The 23,033-nt window shown below is 36.0% G+C and overlaps 1 protein-coding gene across 2 annotated transcripts in view; it reads left to right on the top strand.

Moving 5' to 3' along the window:
* The window catches only part of LOC114363231 (tubulin beta chain-like), a 31,369-nt gene that overhangs the window by 2,549 nt on the left and 5,787 nt on the right, over nucleotides 1-23,033 (top strand). Inside the window, exons 1-2 of one of the 2 annotated variants that reach the window (XM_028318898.1) lie at nucleotides 7,609-7,722; nucleotides 22,448-22,556. In XM_028318898.1, coding sequence (XP_028174699.1) covers nucleotides 7,624-7,722; nucleotides 22,448-22,556 — 208 coding nt within the window. In that variant the 5' untranslated portion in view covers nucleotides 7,609-7,623. Of the gene's footprint in view, nucleotides 1-7,608; nucleotides 7,723-22,447; nucleotides 22,557-23,033 lie in introns of those variants that run through there. The other variant, XM_028318899.1, reaches the window with a different exon arrangement.

Genomic DNA, 23,033 nt, shown 5'->3' on the forward strand with positions numbered 1-23,033 from the left:
TAATGAGCACTTAGGTCGATAAGAAGGATGACCTCATCGTTTTCTTTAAGCTGGTATACAAAGAGGTTGATTGCCTTCTTTGAAAGGTCTAAGTGAAAGAGAGTTAACAATTTTTCGAGACAGACCTGTAATTTGGTGTGCTTATCCACAATTTTCCTTATCTAATTTGTGACAAGTTCAATGGTCTTCCTATTTGAAAACATGACAAAGAAATTAACCATTCTCCATTAGGTACTAACACTAACAGCAATGCTTAAGATTGAGAAACATGCAGATAATGAAATCAAGTGTCCTAAAGAGCCAGTCGCTCGAGTATGAATTCCGGTGTTTATCAATGCTGAAGACAGCAAGAAACCACCGGTAACTCCTCTACTGAACATGTCAATAGGCCATGATGATTGATTCCCATCAAATGACCCACATATTCCTGTGTACACACCGGAAAATTCCTATCACAAAGCTATCAACATTTTCAAGAAGGTTCACTGCCCCGTTTTCCCCTAATCGTCCGAGTTGTCCTGAATCGATGGAATACATCAACTATTCACCACCGTAATTAGTCACTATTCCGTGACCCGACAGGCCGCGGTCAGTATAGACCCTAATGACCGGGGGTAATGCCTCAAATTACTACTTGCGTACTTTCGAGGAGTGAACGGACGAACAATAGAATAAGTGCCCATGGTTGAGTGATCAGAGAGCTAGACTTCACACATTGATGTTCGGCTGGCTTAAAATGAAGATGATCCCTTTAGCAGTGGTTGGTCCATGAGCCTCTACAGATTTTTTGCGAAACATAAAGGAATATAATAGAGAACCAACTCAAAGTTCAAATAAAAAGGAAACTATTGCGTTTCTCAAACAAGATAGATTTTTATGGAAATGCAGCTGACATAAGCGAGAAAAAGGCCTTCTGAAGTGTATAAGATAAGGGAGAGACTTGTAGATCTATTCCTAGAAGTGGTTTCCATAATAATATTGGGATTGTCTATCGCTCTCTCTTGTAACATCTGGCAATGAGTGAGCAAGAATAATAGCGAGATCTATGTTGACCTCTTCATAGGTCCATGATTATGAGCAACTTGAGCGAGTTATGGACTGACGTGGTTGCTGTGGTAATGAGCGTATGCTTCCATCAGCCCGTCAGTAGTTTTCAATTAGAATCCAATCCAACAACAGTTCATTCTACGCTTCTTGTCAGCTGCTAAAGTTCCACTTGCGATGGAACTGTAATCCGAAGAAAAGCGAAAGAAATCGCGCATCTAGGCCGCGGCGTCTCAATCATATTTAGCCAAAAATGCATTAGCCAAATCTCTGCGGCTGTGTAGGGCTGCCTGCCGCCAGATTTTGGTAAATACCTACGACCTACATGATTAGCAAAATGTTGTTATAAAGGATTCACTTTGCTGAAAAAACAACCTAGTACTGATAGTGTCGCTGCCGATTGAATGCCCTAAATAGTGTTACCCTTTCTAAAAAATAATAAGTTTCATTAATGTTGCGTCCGTCTCCGTATCCATATTATATTTTGTTCAAATGAGTTTCTTATGTTGACGACTGGAGCAAGCAGTAAAGAAATCACTTTGAAATGATTCCTTGAAGCTTGAATCACCCTATTTTCCAAATAAAAAAGATAATTCCATGCTTCGTAGAGCACGTTAACCTTACAGTCATGTTTAGATTAGCCACAGTTTTTTCACGTCTGGCTGAATAGCTGTGATTCACTTATCTGAAAGTCTGAATCAGGCACCCCTTACTAATCCTATGACTCATTATGTCACCCCTACAGTAATGGTTTGTCTAGACATGGATTAGTACGACTCAGCGACATTAATGTTGCCTAAACTATGATTTTATTACCTCCATTAATGTAGGTGATTTCCGTTGATGGCATATGAAGATCAAGCTTAGTTGGGGTCTACAAATAACATAGTAGTAAGAGATAAATCTGAATTTTATTGTTGGTCAGCTGATCAGCTCCCAATTTTCTTATCACTAGTCCACTATTACAATCCTCTATAGTTGAGGATTCCGGGTGAAGCTAGCTTCCTCCTTCGGCTTAACATCACTTTCCATCAGGTGTGATGCAGGTCAAGAGTTTCCTCGTGGATAAAAAAGTACCCTGGTAACTGGCAACCCTGGAGATTCGGTGAAATAATTGTAGCGTCCGCTGTCATTACGCGACCGTTAGCGACCGTTACCCGCTACCGCGAGCGCCGCGACTATTGTCTACCATTTCGTCTTTTTGTACAGCTCGTCAAGCTAATCGCTGGCGTCTTATGTGTTTCTAATAGCAGCTATTTTGCAATAAAAATGTACAGTCGGATGCGCTGTACCACTCGGGTATACCCCACCAGATCATTGGTTAAGTACCTAGTAGCTTTTTATTAAGTGCAGGAGAGAACCTTAATTTGGATCTTAAAGATGATTGTTATCACGATACGAGACTATTCTTAAGAAATATCTCATGTATTTCTGTCAGTAGTGAGAAGGATCTAAACCAGGCAGAGAGCAGAAATAACAGGAGTAGCAGCGCGCGTTTATTTCCATACAAAAAAATTTCGCCATTTCCTGAGGGGGACGAGGTAATGACATTTGTGTAACAGCTGATGGCGCTGAGACACTATCGATATTTTTGTCGATGAGAATCATTGCTCTATGGTTCATAGTCTATGGCTCGTTTAAAAAAATGATATGAATTAATTTATTATCCTATGGGAGATTCAACATTTCAGATCTCTATTTAAAGGAAAATACGCAAAAGTTTGGCATTTCTTCCCTAGCACGAATACGAATTGTGAAAGTTAAGAGTTATATGAAAAAAACTAAAAAGTCATTTATATAGGCTCTTAAAAAGCACTTTTACACGTCCCAGTATTAACCCTACCACCATTACCCTACACTACCCATGAAATAGGTACCTAATATTCTTATATACCAAACATGACCCACGGCCACACTCCCTTGGCAAAGGGGATCGACTATCAGCCTTAGGCCCGGTTTCCACCAAAGCAGAGCGGTACGGAGACGAGAGATGTACGACGAAGCTGGCAGGCTATTTCCACCAAAGCGGAGCGGAGAAGAGCGCAGCGGTGCTGAGACGAGAGGAGATGCGTGAGCTGTGCGTAGCTGTTAGCTGTCAGTCTATTGCTATCTATGAAATACCGCACTGCTCCGCACAACTCCACACCGCTCCGCTCTTCTCCGCACCGCAAGGCAGCGTCAAATTCTATAGAAAATCAAGTGCACCTGATTCTTCTCCTCTTGATTCATTTCCATCGAAGCGGAGGGGAGTGAAGATGTGCAAATAAGGGAATCTGATTGGATTCAAAAAACTTCTCTGCTCCACTCCGCCTTAGTGTAAACCGGGCCTTAGAGGATGAACAGGAGGTGGCATTTTGAGCATTCATGCTCTTTCAATATTCTTTATTACTTTAGCGTATGTGAAGGTACATAGAAGGTTAGTTCAATGTCGAAATTCAACTTTCAAAGATGGTACGGAACTCTGTTTTAATTTTCTTTTGTTCGGTTTATACGTAAAATTATTTACAGGAGAGAAGTAAATCTTTCTAACAATACAATCACCAAGTCGATGTCGATATCGATATTTCATATTGTGCTGTACCACACTAAAATTTCCGCTGGGTGGCCAGCGTATTGAAATAAAAATGTACACACTTTTGACTGACCATAATATGTAAAATAATGAAACAGGCAAATTCCACGAACATAATTAATTGTATTATTACAAACGTTTGGATATAGGATTTATTTACATTAATTAATTAATATATTGGCCAAAGCTGTTATTGGCATTCATACACACTAAACTTCTTTAAGTAAGATTTTCATATAATTACTTTGTATGTAATGTTGTTGGTATGCCTCATTAGATAAATAAATAAATAAATTTTCCAGACTGGCAAAAAAGGAAAGTGAGAAAAACTGAAAAACTTAATTTCAATTTTTATTTACAGAGCAAGAAACTATTAAAAGCCTTGTTTCGAAGGTTAACAAAAATATTCCTACACATTTTTATTATAATAAGTACTTACATTATACACATGACTTGAACAGATAGAGAAAAATGGTGAAAAATACAAATATTATTTATTATTATAGTATATAATAAGATCCAGATATTGCGAGTAGTTGGATCTTTTGGAAATCTGTAAAATAGCGGGAACTTACTTAACACGTTTATTATGTCAGGGTAAATGTGATAAATTGAAAATTATTAATAATCGCCGGTTATTATGAATAATTCCCGACAGTCGAGGTAAAAGTAATAAATGAATTTACATTTATCAGTGATTATTAATAATGTATTAATACTAACAAATATCATAAAAGAGAACACCTATTGGCAGTATCAAATTGTTTGCATAGAATTTCGATTATATTGTTATAAGTACACTATCCTTAAAATATTACACAATTAGGAATTTTTGCTTTCCAGTCATTCCAGTGGCAACACTTCTAGAAATTTAGTTTTTTGCAAATTTAGTGTATTAATTAATGTGAAATAAATAAAATAATATTTACCGATGGAATGTAATGTTGTCCTTTTCAAGATTTGATGTTTCAGATCTCTTCTTACAATTAAAAACACTGCAATTCACCATTTTTATCGCAGCACGTTACTCTTCAATAGTGACATTTGGAATATGTCAATGGTGGCGCTGCAACTAGTTTTTATAAACTGAGTGAACCACTGGTCTACTTACATTGCTAGAGGGGATTGCCTGTCAGTTCCACTCCTGTTATTTCTGCTCTCTGAAACCAGGGATGGCGAACCTTTTTGTATCAACGTGCCCTTTTTCCGAAAAAAATCTTTGATATAGTCTTAGACGTGCCATCAAATATCACCTAATGCTATCATGAGGGGTATAGTACAAGTGGCGCCACTGGCGAGTGACAGGACCTTACTCTACAGTGGCACTAACTGATGAGGGCAAATACGATAGCCCTTATAATATAAAACACATTATTTTATAGTGAATTTTGTGATCGGTGGGCGTGCCCTAAATATTGTGGCGCGTGCCATTGGTTCGCCATCCCTGATCTAAACTATCGATAGACAGAACCCAGGACCGAGCCGCCTGGAGACTCATAATACGGAGGGCCGAATAAAATGGAAAAGGGCTAGGCAAAGAAGAAGGGAGAAGTATCGAAAGATACGGAAACTAGGGAAGGGACCTAGGAAAATACGGGATCGGGAGTAAAAGTCCCGATGAATCTATGAAAGCTTCCTATGCAATTCTGCTGTCATGTCCACAGAACATAGAAAATTCTGTTCTGTGGTCATGTCAGGAATTTAAAAATACCTACTGAACCTTGACTTGAACAGCCGGTGTGCTACAGCATGTTTATTTTTCTTATTATCCCTAACTTGTTGATACTTGTACAGACTGACTCACCCTCCCTGTTTTGTGTTAGTTTTCTTAAAATATCCCAGTATCCGACCCTTTTCCTGTGGATTATTTTTTCCTTATGTACAATAACCATAAGGTTCAATTTGATGTTTGACTGTTGATGACATGTTGGAACAAGTCGGTTCTAATTCAAAATAAGAACGGATACAACAAAGTACATACTTACTTTCAAATATGGAATCCGTTGGAAATGCCGATTACATCGCAAGCAAATGGACGGTTGAAAGAAAGCAATCAGTAATTTCAAATTTTTGGATTGAGAGCGCATAGTTTGATTGACGGCTGACATGTGGCGCTAGTGTAGGGCTGACAATCACCAACTAATATAGTTGAACGATTTTGAAGCGTCAAATGGCAAAGATCGGAAATCGTAACCCGACATTGATGGCAACGCCCTCCTGCAAATGACATTTCAGTATTTTCCAATGTGGCAAAATCGGAAATCCGGTATTGACTGTGGCGCCCCCCTATCAATATCACGGATGGGACACTGAGGCAGTTCAGACAGAGTAAATATTTGTTTTTCTATGGCCTAAAATATTTGTTGCTTGCTTGACCATTATTGCTGATATCCATCTTTTCCAAAACAAACATTTATTTTACCGCTTAACAATAAAACGGACTTTGATTGTTCGTACTAAATACGACATTAAGTAAACCAAACACAATTCTTCATGAATGATAACATCGAAACTGAATGGTAATTCAATCCGACGAGGAAGCGACAGCCCTACGCGGACGCGCCGATACCGCGAAGTGCGCACAAAGACAGCATTGTCTTTAACTTTAATTGGAAAGCGGATTTACTATCGTGAATAACTGTAACTTGATCTATAATCTAGCATCAACATCTACCATTACTAAAATACGGTCACAGTCAAAAGCATCCAATTCCATTTGAAATACTATTAATAAAAGCATGAATACTTCAAATAAAAAGATGAATGTTGCAGTTGCACTGCCCTTGAATTAATTCCTATGCCCAAAAGAGTAAAATTATTTCCGTTGCCCGCAATAAAACGAATCAGCATTAAAACAATAGCAAGCGACGAATGCGAAATTCAAATTCAAAATGAACGTCGTGATTCACGCATGGAAGTGCCGTGCGTGGTTCGAATGTTTAAGATAAAGGAAAATAAATAAATTAAAAATACTGGCAGCTTATCGGTCTATTAACTAAACTTAGACTGATTTGGCACAATAGGTTCGTGTCGTGAAACGTCGTACTTATGCCTAATTTGTATGGAATAGAACATAATAAATTAAACAATAGTAGAATTTGTAACTGAAATGGAGTAAGTAGATATGTAGTAAGTGGTCACTTTTTTAAAAGACAACTGATCGAATTATTGGTGATTATTTTGCTATTAAAACTAATTATAGAAAAAATAAGGAACAAACTTTTTACAGCTGGTTTAACTAAGTTTCTGGTTTCAAAAGTCGTAGTTAAAAAATATGTTTACCTTCTGTGCTATAGTTTTCTGCGATGGCAGTAGATATTTTTTGCGAGATAATCAAACTTTTTATTGCACTGCAGTCCTCATTTTGGCCTGCAATTCCAAAATAAGTAGGTTAATACCCAAAGTATAAACTAACGACACCTAGATAATATCATCATGTCATGATTCAAGCTTATGACTTTTTAAACGGCAATGACACATCGGAACAATGCCCCGCGCCATATTCGCCGCCATTGTGCCATAGACTACAGCTGGCGATGTCCGGCCATTTTTGTCTATGCCCTAAAACCACGGATGGTCATTTGACGTCTTTACTGAATGTTTTCTAGAGTTAAAGTTTTAGGAGATCTTAGTACTTTTATGGAACATTTGCCAATTTTACTCTCCCTGGGTTGTCTGGAAGAGATCGCTTCCTTGCCATAAGACCGCCATTTTTTACTACCGTATGTTTTGTTACTTTTTTGTGCAATAAAGATTGGTAGTGTTTATGTTTCATGACTTCATGTTAAAATTAAAATTTTAATTAAATTTTCCCTTTTTTATGATTTTTCCTACATGACTAGATAAGAAAATCAGTTGATAGAAACTGACGTGACGAGACGAGAAACGATGCCCATACAAATAAGTACTAACTGACACCACATAAGTAGGCCTTTTAATTACGACTACCGGGCAATCTGTTTTAGTATAGTTTTTCACAGGTCTAAAATAAGCCCGGCCTTCGTTGTATGTATTTATTAACATCGAGTTTGTTGCTGAACCTCTTTTCCTTTAGTCATAACCAACGTTCCTCGCTCGACAGACGTGCAGTGTTTTTCCTGATTTATGTGAGTAAATAAACAAATTATTTTCAACATTGCTACTTTTAATTACAACTAAAGGTCGAGTTTTATCGCCAAAGTTAGTTGGAAGTTGGAACGCGCTAAAAGGCATTTTTTTAGCAATTTACTACCTATTCGTTCATTTTAACTGTCTGGGTCCATTCTTGTGCAATTTTACGTCTTGTTATTGCTGATTGATGAATCATAGATCATGTTGTTTTCGTTTATCATCAATTTCGCGAAACGTCATTTGTTTCGACAGTTGACTGACAGCTTCTGTCTGTCAGCGCAGATGGAACGCTGGTTCTCAAACTGTTGGGTTATTGACCCACATGGGTGATAATTAAACCATTTAACTTTTTAATTAAATTAAATAAGATACAATCAGCACTGTTGCTAATTGCTAAAACATTAAAAATGTATGATAAAGCGTATAGAGTTGGTTGGTACCAATATAAGTCTTCTGTTTCCTACATAGTACAATTTAAGCTGTCCACTTGAAAACCCCGTGCGATTGTTCGGACGACTTTTCCTTCTATTATAACGTATGGTGTTGCTAATTATAAATAAACACCGAGTAGATAAAGACACTAATAATATAATATTAAAATAGAGAGGAATTCTTGCGACATAATTATTTAAACCGAGTTGTCGACGAACAATATGAAAGTTAAATATCAAGCACACATCTTTTTACGCTAAAAACTTATGCCAAAAGAATACTATGTAATTGATTCTAAAAACACTTTTTTGCATATAACTGCACAATATATTCGTTCATAAATAATGCGTACTAGATATTTCTCAGTAGGAAGGTTCCACGCTAGCAAACGTGCGACTTCGTGTGTTCAATGCATTGTAATGAGAATGTTATTAATTTCCATACTGACCGATTGAAGTTTTTATTACTCGTAAAGCGGCTTCTTTTATATTTGAATAATCTTCTTTTGTTTCTTGTACAGTTGCCATATTGAGTTGTCGAAACAGCGATTAATGCTTATGATGAAGTTTGTTTTTTACTGAACTTTTTACTCTCCAATTAATTGTAATTGGTCAGAAAAACAAAAATATTTCCATAAGTAATGAAATAATGAGTCATTATGTAGGTAGTTGTACTTATACAGCGTGTTTTTTTAATCTTGATAAAAAAGGGATGATGCTACTGATCAAATGCAACACCTCACTGTATAAAAAAGCCTCATAAAGGTACCTACTTTAATCTATCTTTCCGTGGGCGTCGCAAACCGCCTTTATTTGCGATTCAAAACGTAAGACGCATGCAATTGAACAATACAAAGAACAAACTGGTCCGGGTCGTCGAACATTATCAGCGATCTTGGCATTGTCGAGTCTGGCGACCGTCTGGGCTGAATTGGATTAACAAATTGAACCTTAGGTTAAATACTTAATGATCACGAATAATTTATCAAGGTGAATATCCGCCGTTCACTGTACCAGTGGTATCGAAAACTTTTTTCTTTTATTGTTAACCGTCTTGCACGCAAAGACACATTTTGAGATGCGACTCTTACGCCCGTATTCACAAACGATACTTGCTTAAGTGAAGCAGCAAATCGAACGCACAGCGTTGAATAGAGCTCTGTGATTGTTTCATGTGTCACCCTGTGCGTCCTCGCGCACTGTGAGACCTCATAGTAATGTTTGTGAATATGGGCGTTCCTACTCTTAACGCTAAAAACTTATTAACATTTTATTAAAGTAATTAAAACAATTAGGTGTGATGTAGCTGTATTAAATAAGTTATAATTAATGTGTTCTGTTTATTAATAACTGGATATATGGTATTCATAAATTATAGATCATGTTGTCCTTATTAAATTGTATTTCTGTCACTAAAACAGGATAACATAATTATTAAATGAATTAAATGTAGCTACATAATAATGTAAATTCCAGTTTATGTAGTATTTTACTTTTCTAAACTAATATTATAGCCATGAGTTTCACTGGCTTTATTTACCTTGTTTTATATTTGTTTAGTACTATTTAAGTACTAAAGCAAAGCATAAGCCAGTTGGGTAAAGTTAATAAAGTAGTAATCATAAATGATGAATTGAATCAGAACAACATAATATGCACACTATCACTAATCCATATACCTAATGTATAATTCATCTTAATCTTAACATGTTTCATGCACTCTACAAATACAAACACAGACTATCTCTCAGATGGCTATCAAAATCGTGTCATTACCACGCCGCGCACTGATTCGTCTGCTCATTTCCTTGTATTTGCCCAACTAAGCCGTTCTTAGTCATCTCTGATTGTGTTCACAGAAAAACTAGACCGTGAGTAAGGCAGAACAACAACAAATACATTATTTAGAAGGATAGTAATTGCCATTTTGGCAAGTTTTATAAAATGCATCAAGCCAAAAAAATACATCTCGAAATATAATTAACTAGCGTTCCGCCCGCGGCTTCGCCAGCGTGGAATTTAGTCTGTCATTCAAAAACTTAATCGCGCGCGTCCCTGTTTTAAAAAACTGGGGTAAAAACTACCCTATGTCCTTTCCCAGGACTCAAACTATATCTATGCCAAATTTCATCAAAATCGGTTCATTGGTTTAGGCGTAAGGCTGTCTGGCAAGACAGACAGACAGACTGAGTTACTTTCGCATTTATAATATTAGTATAGATTAAAATTTTGTAATAAATTTTGTTTAGTTAAGGATGGATTCATTTTGCCGCCTCGAAGTGGTAACTAATGGAAAACAAGGAAAATGTAGTAACTACGTGACTAAACTAATAAACTTTAGGAAACCTAAAATGCTTTGTTCAAACAATAGTACATTTACTGGCGTTTTATTGCAAGAAGGTTTCCCAATACAGAAAAGCAGTCTAGACTCCAGACAAATTCCCAATATCCTACTTAAATCGTGTGCAGTATGCAAAACTTCGCGCTAAAATAAATATCCTTGAGGACGGCCGTCTGCGCACGAGTTCAAGGATTGTCGCCACAAGGTGCTATGTTTCAATAGTGACTTTCTTTCTTTCTTCTTGCGTTGCTTTTCAGCACTGGCCCATTTATTGTTCCGAAGCAGTGCAGTGGTAGGGTTAATACTAGGACGTGTGAAAGTGCTTTTTAAAAGCCTACTTGCAAAAATAAAATGAGGTTTATGAGTTTTAAAATGTTCAGTTCAGTTTATCTGAAAAATCTCTCATGATACAAATAACTAAATGCTACGACAAAAATTGCTGGGTTATGAATTCAAGAAAAAAATATTGAAACTGTCACTTTCTTGCGCTTTATAGTTTGTAAGTACTCATACTGCCCGAAATTTAATTTCTCTTACTGAATTATTCTTATAGTCTACTATGGTTAGTGTTAGCCTATCAATTGAAATTTTCTTGTTTTTATTATGTGACAGGAGTACAGGAGGCAAACGAGCAGTATTGAATTAAATACAATGATTAAAACTATTTTCATTTACCTATTTCTACTGCCTCTTTACATTTTGTAAGATTGCTTAAGATATTTTAAGAACGAAAGCTTTCTTTTTCTCTGTATATCAATTTCTCTGTGATCCATTGACTGACCGCAGTCATCAGCATTTTATTGATCACTGATGTTCAGTTTCACAGTGCCTGTCTGTCTTGCTGTCAATAACTGAATGACATTGAACATGCGCCTGGACTCTGAACAGAAGTTGTTTCTAAAACTTTTTCAATGGGATTATGTTTAAAATAAATCTTGCATTTATATTTACAATATTTAAACAAGAAAACCGTTTATAAATAAATATTATTATAGTAGAAGAAAGTATTTTCTTTCACTGTGATAATACCGTTGACTGCAATTCCTCCCTCTCTATGAATATTGGACTTTTTCTTTCTAATTATTTTATTTCATTTTGTATTCGGAAGCTTCAAAAGTTCTAAAAAATATTCCATGAACGTAACAAAGGTCAAAGTGTCAAGTTAGGTCCAATTTCGGGCCCCAAAAGACAGGACAGACGATCTAATTGGATAATTCTACTAATTCAGTGTTTCGTGTGTCACGTAATTTGTCCCGACGACAGTGCCCCTCCCCTCTCTCCTAATGATGGCACGAGTGGGCCATTTGAGCTAATGATGATAGATTTTAAATTCTAGCTATTTAAGACAAGGAAGGTAATATTAATTTTTCATAATTTTTATATTTTTTGGGTTAAGTTAAAGGTAAAAAAACATTCAGGGAGTTCTATTACTAAAGATACTAGGAATAAAAATACATTTTAAAAAATATAATCGTCATCACGCTATTACAGGATAGAGTTTAATAACCTTAAATGAATCTGTTTTTATTTTAATTGTAACTACCTACTATACCAAATAGATTCAACTAAAATAGCAATAGTCATTGATCACAGTAACAATAAACTAAATGCAAACATTTGAATTTGAAACGCATCTAAAATAGAAATCTTAACCCCTTCACGGTTCTGCACAATTAATTTTGGCATAGGTTTTTGCTCCGGCGTCGCTCGCGCGGTCGTTGACCCCGTCTGCACGTGCTGCCTGCGCCTGCGACTTTATGCGCTTTTTATAATGCACTATCTATGTGACACTGACAATGACAATACTGTGATATTTATTTTATTATTCATGATTTTTTAATTAATTTTGCCTATTTAAAAAACATTCGTACTTCATGCACTACGTCATTCTGTAAGTAATTTCTTGATAATGATAATAATCATATTTTAGGTACCGTAAATACGCAATAAAGGATCTCTCCGATTTTATTTTGGATTGGTGTATGAGATTACAAAAAGGTTACGAAAACCTCCAGTAGATTATGGTTTGATGATATAAATTTAAGTATTTAATAGATATTCTTAATTGCCGTGTATCGCGTTATTTATGGTGTGGAACGAATCAGCAACTTTTTACAATAATTGTATACGTACCTATTAATTTATACAGGCTGTGCAATTAATTTTCACTGTGCTCGTAGCATATCTACAGTTCATATTTTTTTAAACGTAATCATTTGGAAATCACAGACATATCCTATCAATAAATCATAACAAAATTACTATAAACAAGTACATACATAAATATTATGGGCAATTTCATAATTGAAAAAAACTCGGGGAGAATAAAATTTTAATGAAATATATAATTTCGGACTAAACTAACGGATTATCTTTAGACTTTTTTGACAGTAATTCAAGAGTCTTTAACACGAACACTAAAATTAAAGCATTATCAAATTCATCAAAAAGTTCAAAACTTTATGTATTTTTTATAAAAATTTCAAAACTACAAAAATCCCTATCATCAACACCAGACACGCCAGCCACAGTTAAAAAATAAACACACAAGTGTGGACAGGTGTATCCGTACCAAAGTACTCGTAGCTTGAATAAAACAAACATTCAGACGAAGGGTTAAAAGGAGGGTACTTTCAAGGTAAACATTAATAAAAGCCATATATAAACGACTAGCTTTTAAAATATTCGATTTCATATAATGTCATTGAGAATGGTGTGCTATTATTAATTGTTCTAAAATACATTCAAAATAATAAATAGTAAATAGAGTAGATAAAAGTAGACCGAAAATGTTTGAGAACCAAATGCTAAGTGAAACTGATTGATTATGTAAATTTGTACTTTTTCAGTACTGATGTACTCATTGATGTTAATATTGTTTTTTTTAAATACCTAATCTACTTGATATTGCAGGGGTGGCCAACGCAATCGACCGGTCGATCGCGACTATTAGTCCAGTCGATCGTGGCAAGGCAAAAAAGACCTCATGATTGTATACTAAGCTATGCTGTTTCATTTAAGATTTCAATAAGTACCTATGTAAGTGGTAGATCACCCAAGGTTTCGTTAGTAAACAGTAGATCTTATGTCTAACCAAGTTGGCCACCCCTGTGATATTGTGTTTCTATTCTTATTTTTTTCACCTTAAAAAATTTGGAGCTAATACTTCCAAAAATATCACCACTTCCTTGTCGAGAGGTTTCGACATGGCGTCGGCTTCCGTTCTTTTTTCACCAAACTAACGGTAAGTGGCCAAGGAATGTTTACAGAATGCCAACGTTATAACACCGCGTGCAGTTTGTTTTTGTTAGATGTTTAAAAATATGAACGCCTGTAAAGGAACGTCACGTGTGATCCGCCATTGTTTTTTTAATAAAGAACATTATTTTTTAAATATTCGATAACGGTTTATTTCGCATAATAACTGCCAGTATCATAAACTTCAATAATTAAACTCCTTCCAACTACAAACATCAGCAAATGTGTCATAAAATAAAGGCCGTAAGGTAGATTATTCTGAATGACCTCGTTAACAATAGTTTATCTAAATCATGGTTATAAAATGCAGTTTATTGGCACAAGCCTATCTGTTTTACGACCGTACATCCCTATTTACTTTACTATCGAGCATTACTGATGTTGTGTAGGTGTGATAATGATACTGGTAAAGAGAAATAATCACAAAAAACAATTCAGATAACTGCTTATCGCACGTTCATAATCAAACCGTCACTATACAAAATTGGGAGAAATTGAGTTAACAACGCCATCTATCAGCACTCTTCAAAAAGTGTATGCTGTAAAAATCCCACACTTAAAACTCAAATAGTTTGGCAGATATCAGTAGTGTCGTTATGGAGTTTAATGGGGAAACCGGCATTTGTTGTGAGAAACAGTGACACGTTTTTAGTAGGGACGGGAACTGGACGGGCACGCCGTGATAGTTATGTGAACTCTGTGTTGAAAAACGTCATTTTTAGCATAAAGACGCTTTTACTCCAAACCATAAGGTAAGTCACAATAAAGTTATACGAAAAACGCCTTAAAACAAAAAGTGACAATATTTCTCTTATATTTTTAAGAAAATTGTTCCATCACTTCGTAGAATATTGTGTTTATCAAAATTGTGTAATATTAAAACAACAAGAAAGATTTTTATATGATTAAGTAGTTATATATTTTTTAACAGCTAACAAAAATGCCACCAGTCAACCCAAAAACTAGTAAAATCAAGGTAATTACTACTTGGTCTAGCGTTTGTGGACTATGAAAAAGCCTTGGATTCGATCGAGATCTGAGTAGTGCTACAGTCTCTCCAACAGTGCCAAATTGACTATAGATACATCGAAGTGTTGAAAGGCTTGTACGAAAACGCCACAATGTCGGTCCGTCTCCAGGATCAGGACTCGAAACTCATCCAGTTGCAGCAAGAGGTGAGACAGGGAGACGTCATATCTCCGATACTGTTCAACATCGCCCTGAAAGATGTTTTCAAGCTTCTGGACTGGAGCGAATTCAGCACAAATTAAGGAAGGTCTAGGCACAATGCTCAATGGCCTAAGTAGAGCCTCTCAACAAGTGGGCCTGAAAATGAATATGGACAAGACAAAAAACATGTCAAATGTCCATGTAGTATCCACTCATCTGGAGACTCTACACTCGAAAGTTTGTTGACAATTAATGTATACCTGGGACAAACAGTCCAGTTACGTAGGTCCAACTTCGAGAAAGAGGTCAATCGTCAATCCAACTCGGCTGGGCAGCGTTCAGGAAGCTTCGTGATATTCTCATATCCGAAATACCGCAGTGCCTCAAGACAAAAGTCTTTGATTAGAAAGAAAGAAAGAAGAAAATACATTTATTTGGCACACTAGAACAACAAATTACAGAATATTAATACGATAAAAAAATTAATTTAAAAATTATGCCAAATAGGCTTCCACTCAGCATAATGCCGCAGTGCGTAGCACCACGACGCTGGTTTTCAGTGGTCGCCTGATTTAGTGGTGGAGAGGCGCAGGTAAACACTAAAAAACAAGACGCAACTGAGAAACGGTGACACATACACATTTTGGCATAAGTTTAAGTAAAGCAGAAACAACAAACATGACAATGATAATGAGAATAACAAGGCACAAGATCAGATACCAACAGTAGATACGTGCAAACAGTCCCCAAAATTGTTACGTGCAAAACTACATCAGTTTTTGACGCTCAAGAAGATAAGCCTTGAATCTGGTTTTAAAAGCATATCCTGTCAATTATTATTAGATTAGTGTGTGTTGCCAGTGATATTTTATGGATCTGAGAGGTGGTCGCTTACTATGGGGCTTCTAAGAAGGCTCAAGGTTACCCAAAAGGCGATGGAGCGAGATGATGCGATGCTCAGTTAGTTTCCCTGCGTGATTGAATCAGAAATGAGGAGATCCACAGGAGAACCAAAGTGACCGACATAGCCCGCAGAATCGCTAAAATCAAGTGGCAGAGGGCGGGGCACATAGCTCGCAGAGCTAATGGCCGCTGGATAATGATCCAGAATTTAAACCTACTTCTCTGAGCCTTCTTCCCATGAAAAATCACTATCTAGTTCGTCAAGTTCATCGAGGTCATCAAGCTCTTGTTGTTTAAAGGCTGCATGAACAAGAAAGTACCTTATTTTCCAAGAAGTTGATTTATGTGATGTAATTTTATAGTAATTTCAAGTGTGTAACGTATTTTTTTCTGATCGAGAATTAATATTTATTACTGTTACCATTGATACCACTTAATCCAAATTATTATGTTTTAAGTTCATTAAAATTACTGATTTTTCTGTGTTAGTTTTATTTAATAATAATCATTTTTTAATATTTCTTCGTCAAACTTATATGAAAATAGTGACATTTCTACCGGAATTAATAATACAACATTAACATGTTTTTAATTGAAAACTGTCACTGTCTCAATTTTAGTAGAAAAGTGACACTATTTTTAGGGAAAAAATTAAATAATAAATAAACCATTATGATAATTTGAAAGATAGTTATATTCCCGTAAAGGCCAAACAAGCCACTACTGGTATTTAACAAAAAACAAAACATTTAAGAACATTTTGCTCATTTTGCAAAGGTTTTAAAATTTGAGTATTTCAAATGCTTTTCCTGAAAAATCGACTTTTTTGTATAGTGACAGTTTGATTATGAACGTGCGTTATATTGCATAGGTTCGCAAACCCATTTTTCATAAGTTTAATTCAAATCACAAATAATATTTTACCACCATAGATTGTAATGTGACTCATTCACCAAAAACTTTTTTTTTTTTAGGTTTTTACTTTTATAAAATAGTTCTTAAGTAAGTATGACATCTCCAGAGAAGTTTTGGATGTGAAAGGTCTGAAGATTTTTAACGTTATTATAACTTTTTGTAGCTACGGAAGCTATATTTCTGTGACAGATTATGCTGTCATCTATTACATGCCCAGCAATGGTATCATAGGAGCATTTATTTTACGGTTTCCATCCCGGAGCTCTGTCATCGCCACATCTGTACATCCTCAATGCGAACTAATAAAGAATGAGGCGTTTATTGTTTACGCCTCAAGCGATGGTATCCTGGCAATTAGGTTTATAGTTTTTGACAACTGCCGCCTGTAACGTACCAGACCAGCTTATAATTTAGGGCACAATCTAGCAGGAACTAATGTTGAACATGAGCTTTTAGGGCCCTTTTTCTTGACAATCCAGTTTTACGAAATCCAGTATGGATTCGGCAAAACTGGGCAATTGGAATTCGGTTGGAACGGATCGGTTTTTTCAAGGGATCTTGCAAAAACGGGATGTCGCCTGAAATTTTACATGAGTCATAATTTATCTATGTTGGAAACAAGAATCAAGTTTAAGATTCCAAAATAACAAAAATAAAATACTATGAAAATGCAATTTTGGTCCGATTAGTGTACTGTCCAATTGGATTAATCCTTCCGAAACTAAGCTTACACAAATCCATAAGTTCCTTTGTGCCGAGGCAGTGTCACATTACATACAGTTATAGCAGACACACGCCGCCTCCGAAAATAATGCACTTGGTTGGATGTCGACCAACGGCGGTGCAACGAAAAAAAAGACATTTCTATTTCAGCTGGATCCAAGATGGCTCCCACCGAAAATGGCCTTTTTGTGTCGCTGGTATTTTAGGAGCGACATTCTTGAGGATGGCTCTCCTGAAAGTGGCTGGGCTTGTCTACCAACACAGACTTATAAAAGGCAATTTTTAAAAAATGCCGTTTTTGCGTAATATTTTCCAAAAAAATCTTCATCGAGTAGCTGCCTACGAGGTTTATTCCTTCTTATGATTGAGTTAGAAAAAAGTAAAACAGTAAGCGATCGGTCAAAAAAGGGAGATTATAAAATGAAGGGGGTTGGCAAAAAGTTTGAGATCCTATGGATGAAAAACACTATTGTTCTTGTATTGTCAAAATAAAATACTGAAGTGCATTATGTAGGTAGGCAATCTGTGGTGCATTATTAATAATCAATAATCTTTGAATTTGGTATCATTTTAGTTTAAGCCCCCTGCTACCTTATGTAACCAACCATCTATATATATAAAAATGAAACCCGTTTCGCGTTGTCACGGCATCACGTGTGAACGGCTGAACCGATTTCGATAATTCTTTTTTTTAAATGTTTGTGGAAGTCCAAGGATGGTTCTTACGGAAAAAAATATTAAGAAAATCTCTACGCTAAGGCGGTACGAAGTTCGCCGGGTCAGCTAGTAATGTGAATAAAAAAATACCGCGACAATAAAAACATTTGTTTATGCATCGTAAAAATGATTGCTCATAAACTTATTAATGTCAAAGCAGTTACTGTCCCAAGCCCCTCACTTAAAAATCGTTTAAAAGGAAAGTTCTGTCGTAGGATTTCAACTTTATATCCACGGCTTAAGATTTGTAAAAAAAAAAACTATTATACCCAGACCACAGATTACACGGTTGGCGCGTTTTTTACGACAATTTTAAGCGGTGTTGCCATATCGGTCATGCTCTCATATTTATGGGAGTTTCGCGCTTTTACAGACGCGACGATTGCTATACCGATACAGACGAACTATTTATTACTTTCTCTTTTAGCGACTTCATGTTGATTGAGTTCTTTTATTGCGGATGCATTAACCTCTGAACAAAATAACAACGTCCGCCGTAAATTATTTTATTCTTTTGTGTTGTTGCATTCTATTTTTACTACGCGAAGTAAAGCAAACGTATTTTCAAAAAGCAGTGAATTGATTTGATTTGGAACCTACTTTTCATATTAATTTATATTTTATGCTCCACTAACTAATATTGATCGTAAGAGTTCTAAACTTGACAATATGACGTATCCATGTCCAATACAAAAGCTATCTAGAAATTCTAGAATTCCAGGCTTGCAAATCGATGGCACCCTTTTCATGGAACCGGTTTAAAATTACTGGTAACTTGACGGGTTTCCCGATTACCGGACAGTGGCGCCGCAGCGGCGGGTGGACAGTTTTAAAAAGGGGAATTGTGTAGGTATGCTTTTGCGTGTCAACATTTAAAAACAAACGTGGTCAGTTCGAATAAATTGATGGTTTTAAGTTAATCATGTAATTTACTAATGTAAATCACGTTACTTTTTTTTTATGTTACAGCAAATACAATATAATATTTTAAATAATTTGGGCAGACAATGCAATTTTGTAATCGTTACATATCGTGTACGATTTTATGAACCATTTTATTACAAACAATAGTTCTCTTGTGTAGTCAGTTTTTTGTTGTATTTTTTGGCAAAATCCTTAGCAAAATCAGACCTATTGTGATTGTGACTGAAATAAATGTCACACTGACCACTGTTATGCTTGCCATGCGTAAAACTATCAAACGACCAGTGACATTGGCAAAGACAATGTTAAGCATAAAAGAATAAAACAACTTACTGAAGTTACGGTTACGATATCCCCCCACCAAAACATTAAGGTCTGGCTGACTGACATTAAGTAAGTTGACTAAAGCCAATCACGTCCAATCTGGAGCTATTGTATATCAATTGATCCAATACGGATGACAGGACCTTCCTTTGATTTATTATAACAAGTATTTGAAGGAACCATGATGATGGCTTAGTTAAAACATTAAAGAGGGACAATGAAAGATTCTAACTCGTTAAGTCGACACACACATAGTTACACACATAGTTTAGGCAGGATTTTGGTATACAATATAATCTTACATAAGTAATTTCCCAAAAAAAATACTAGTACTAGAAGTTCTACTACTTGAAAAAATATGGATTCCCCGAACGTCCTACTTCCTTCTTGAAGGGTTTTTAAACCAAAAGTTTCCCATTTCCTTTTTCGAAGTCCAAACTATTTTTATACTAAAGTTCATCAAAATTAGTTTAATGGTTTAGTAAAGATTAAACAAACTAAAACTACAGACAAACCGTTGTCAGTCACAGATTTCTAATGCTCTTTTAAATGGATTCTTTTAACGGCGATAACTTTAAAAGCTTTTTGGCGACAACTTTATTTTATCTGCATAAACAACCAAAGCAATTTTCTGGACAGTCCATTAAAAGGCGGGTAATCGATAGATAGTGGTCAAAGAACGGAAATCGGTCGACCCTTCGCGTGAGGACGAACGACTGACGTGTGTGACTACCCTACATTAGAGGGGAATGTAGTTGATAACGATGATAAGTTGTTTTAGATTTGTTGAAAGGTCTTTGGCATTCCAATGTGCAGGAGGACTATGACAAACATGAAACGATATTCACATAGGTATTTTTTATGATTTCTTATCAGCACAAATTCAGTCCCTGCCCTAGTAGTTAAAGAGGTGCCCTGTAATCATGGAAAACTTTCTGGGATCAATTCTCTGGCGGGACGATAAAATTTTTTTTTTAAATATTTTCAGAGGTTCTATATTGGCTCACATAAAATTCTAAATCCTATTCTTTGTCTTACTACCGATTTGTGTTCATAATAATCTCTCTTCATAATTTTATTTTTCATACTTTTTTTATTCATTCATTTTTATTACTACCATCGGAGCTCATAACAGTTAGTAATCATAATTTTTTTATCAATACTGTTACTACCAAGAACCATTTAAAATACATAATTTTTATTTTCAGATCTTTTTTCTTCATAACATTCATTGATCATATTGTTTTAATTAATAATGTTGTTACTAAGAACATACTTCAACTCATAATGTTGTTGTTCAGAATAATTTACTTTATAACAGACATACTCGTATCTTTAAAAAAATCATATACATATAATTTAATAGAGTAGATAAGCATGCAGAGCATGCAGCATGCATTGGTATCTCCTCGTCTCCGGCGCTGCGGGATGTGCAGCCCTTCCGCCCTTGCGTAACGAGGCTCAGGCACCCACGCTTGCTTCCGCAGCTTCGGCTTTTTGGATCGCCATCGGCGCCTTCGGCGCCTCGGCGACCAGCCTCAGCCGCTCCAGCTCACCCGGGCGCCTGAGCCTCGTTACAGCGGGCGAGGGCTGCCCTCCCTCCGCGCCTCCGGCTTTTAAATTACACTCTAGGGGTAGGGCAGACAAGACTACGTGGAGTCGGTTTTGCAGCGATTCGTTTCTGTCACGTTAGTTTTGTGGCACAAAATATTGCCTGTTTTGGACCATTTCAAATTAATTTAATGTTAAAATACGATTTAATACGAATATAGACATCATGATTTTCAATAATATGGATAAATACACTTATGAGTAATAAATTTATGAAAACAAATATTAGGATACATCACATTTATGAATATTATAGTTATTTATTCGAATGATTATGAGTTTCGATCATTAGTATAGAAAAATATATGAAAACAAATATTAGTAAAAACTAAGTGTATGATTAGTGATATTATGAATATCAATGATTATGTTTTTAAATATGTAGGTTTTAAATTTTTTATGAAGAATGATCATTATGGTATCAAATTGTATGAGAAATATTTTCGGACCTCCAATGATAGGAATTGAAAAGTTATGTAAGAAAATGCGCTACCATTCTCAGAAAAAGGTAGAACCCTGATTGTACGAAAAGACATAGATCAAAATAGGTTCTATTGCTTCAGAATGCCTGTTAAGGTCAGAGATAAAACTTGTTAAGATTTTTAAAGTGTCACCAGGTCCCAGGTCAAAGTTGTTGGTGACCTCATTTCTTACCCTCACGAAGACAATACCTTAGTTTAATATGGTACATTTATGTTTGGAAGTAGGGCAATACAATAACATTAGTGTCTCATATTGATTTTGTAATTAGATACAATGACTACTATAAAAAGAGAACGATTGTTATCAATAGGTACATAATTATGGAGTGGTGCATTTACCTATTGAATACGCGCCATAATTGGAGATAGCACCAATGCAATGACTAATAATAAATATTTTGTCCTATAAAAATAATGTTTTCATATTGATATTCCTTATTGAGACTACAGGAACACAGTGACAATCTGTCTCTGGGACCTCAAAGGGGAAAATAAATGTAGCCTACTTATAACTCTTCTAGTTCTACATTATTATGAACAAAGAATCCTGAAAACTATTCGTAAATTAAAGAAATGACATCTTATATCCTCCTAACTAAAGCACCTACTAGGTTGTCACCAGATTACTTGCCATAGCTCTTGTAGTTGTCCAACATTGTAGCGCCCCAACTATGAAATTGTCAGGAGGCGGCTACTATCAAAGTATCAATACTCCAAATGATTGTCCAAGTACGTGGCAAAAGGTTGTCCAAAAGTTGGACTTAAAAATATGACATTTATACTTACAGGAGGATAGACGTTTAAAATTGTTTGACTATACCTTTCGAGGGAGCAGTTCCATGGAGTTTAGGGCGTCAATCCAGAACCACAGCTCCACCTAAGCGTAATTCCACACACTAACGATACCTTTCTTCTTCCTCAGTTCTGGGAGATCATATCGGAGGAGCACGGCATCGACCCGGCCGGCGTGTATCGAGGCACCAGCGACCTACAGCTCGAGCGAATCTCCGTCTACTACAATGAGGCCTCTGGTAAGTCGTCATCATCTAAGACAAGGTAGTCGTCAACTGCTAGACGTAAGATCAGGGTCTCAGCTAACGGCAGTTCACTTGAGCGTAACGTCCGTATTCACAAACGATGCTTGCTTAAGTGAAGCAGCAAATCGAAGGCACATCGTTGAATAAAACTCTGTGATTGGTTCGTATGTGACCCTGTGAGTCCACGCGCACTGAGAGACCTTAGTAACGTTTGTAAATACGGGCGTTAGTCTCTCATAAGTCATATAAGACTCTTACGTAAGAGATATTTCTCTTTTATCGCTTTTATCATCCGGGCATCCATCCTCTGCTCTCAATTATGCTATCCCATGGATTAGAGGGTAAAGTTAACGCTCTTCCATTTGCCCTATGGATTTTGGATTCCAACTAGCCACTACTAGCTTTATTGTGTGGACAGCAATATTATTCTTAACTGAGCTACTTTTTCCTAAACCTGATCTTACTTCGTTG

This window comes from Ostrinia furnacalis, unplaced genomic scaffold, assembly GCF_004193835.3.
Source record: "Ostrinia furnacalis isolate ACB-3 unplaced genomic scaffold, ASM419383v2 OfSCF7032, whole genome shotgun sequence".
NCBI classification, from domain to species: Eukaryota; Metazoa; Arthropoda; class Insecta; order Lepidoptera; family Crambidae; genus Ostrinia; species Ostrinia furnacalis.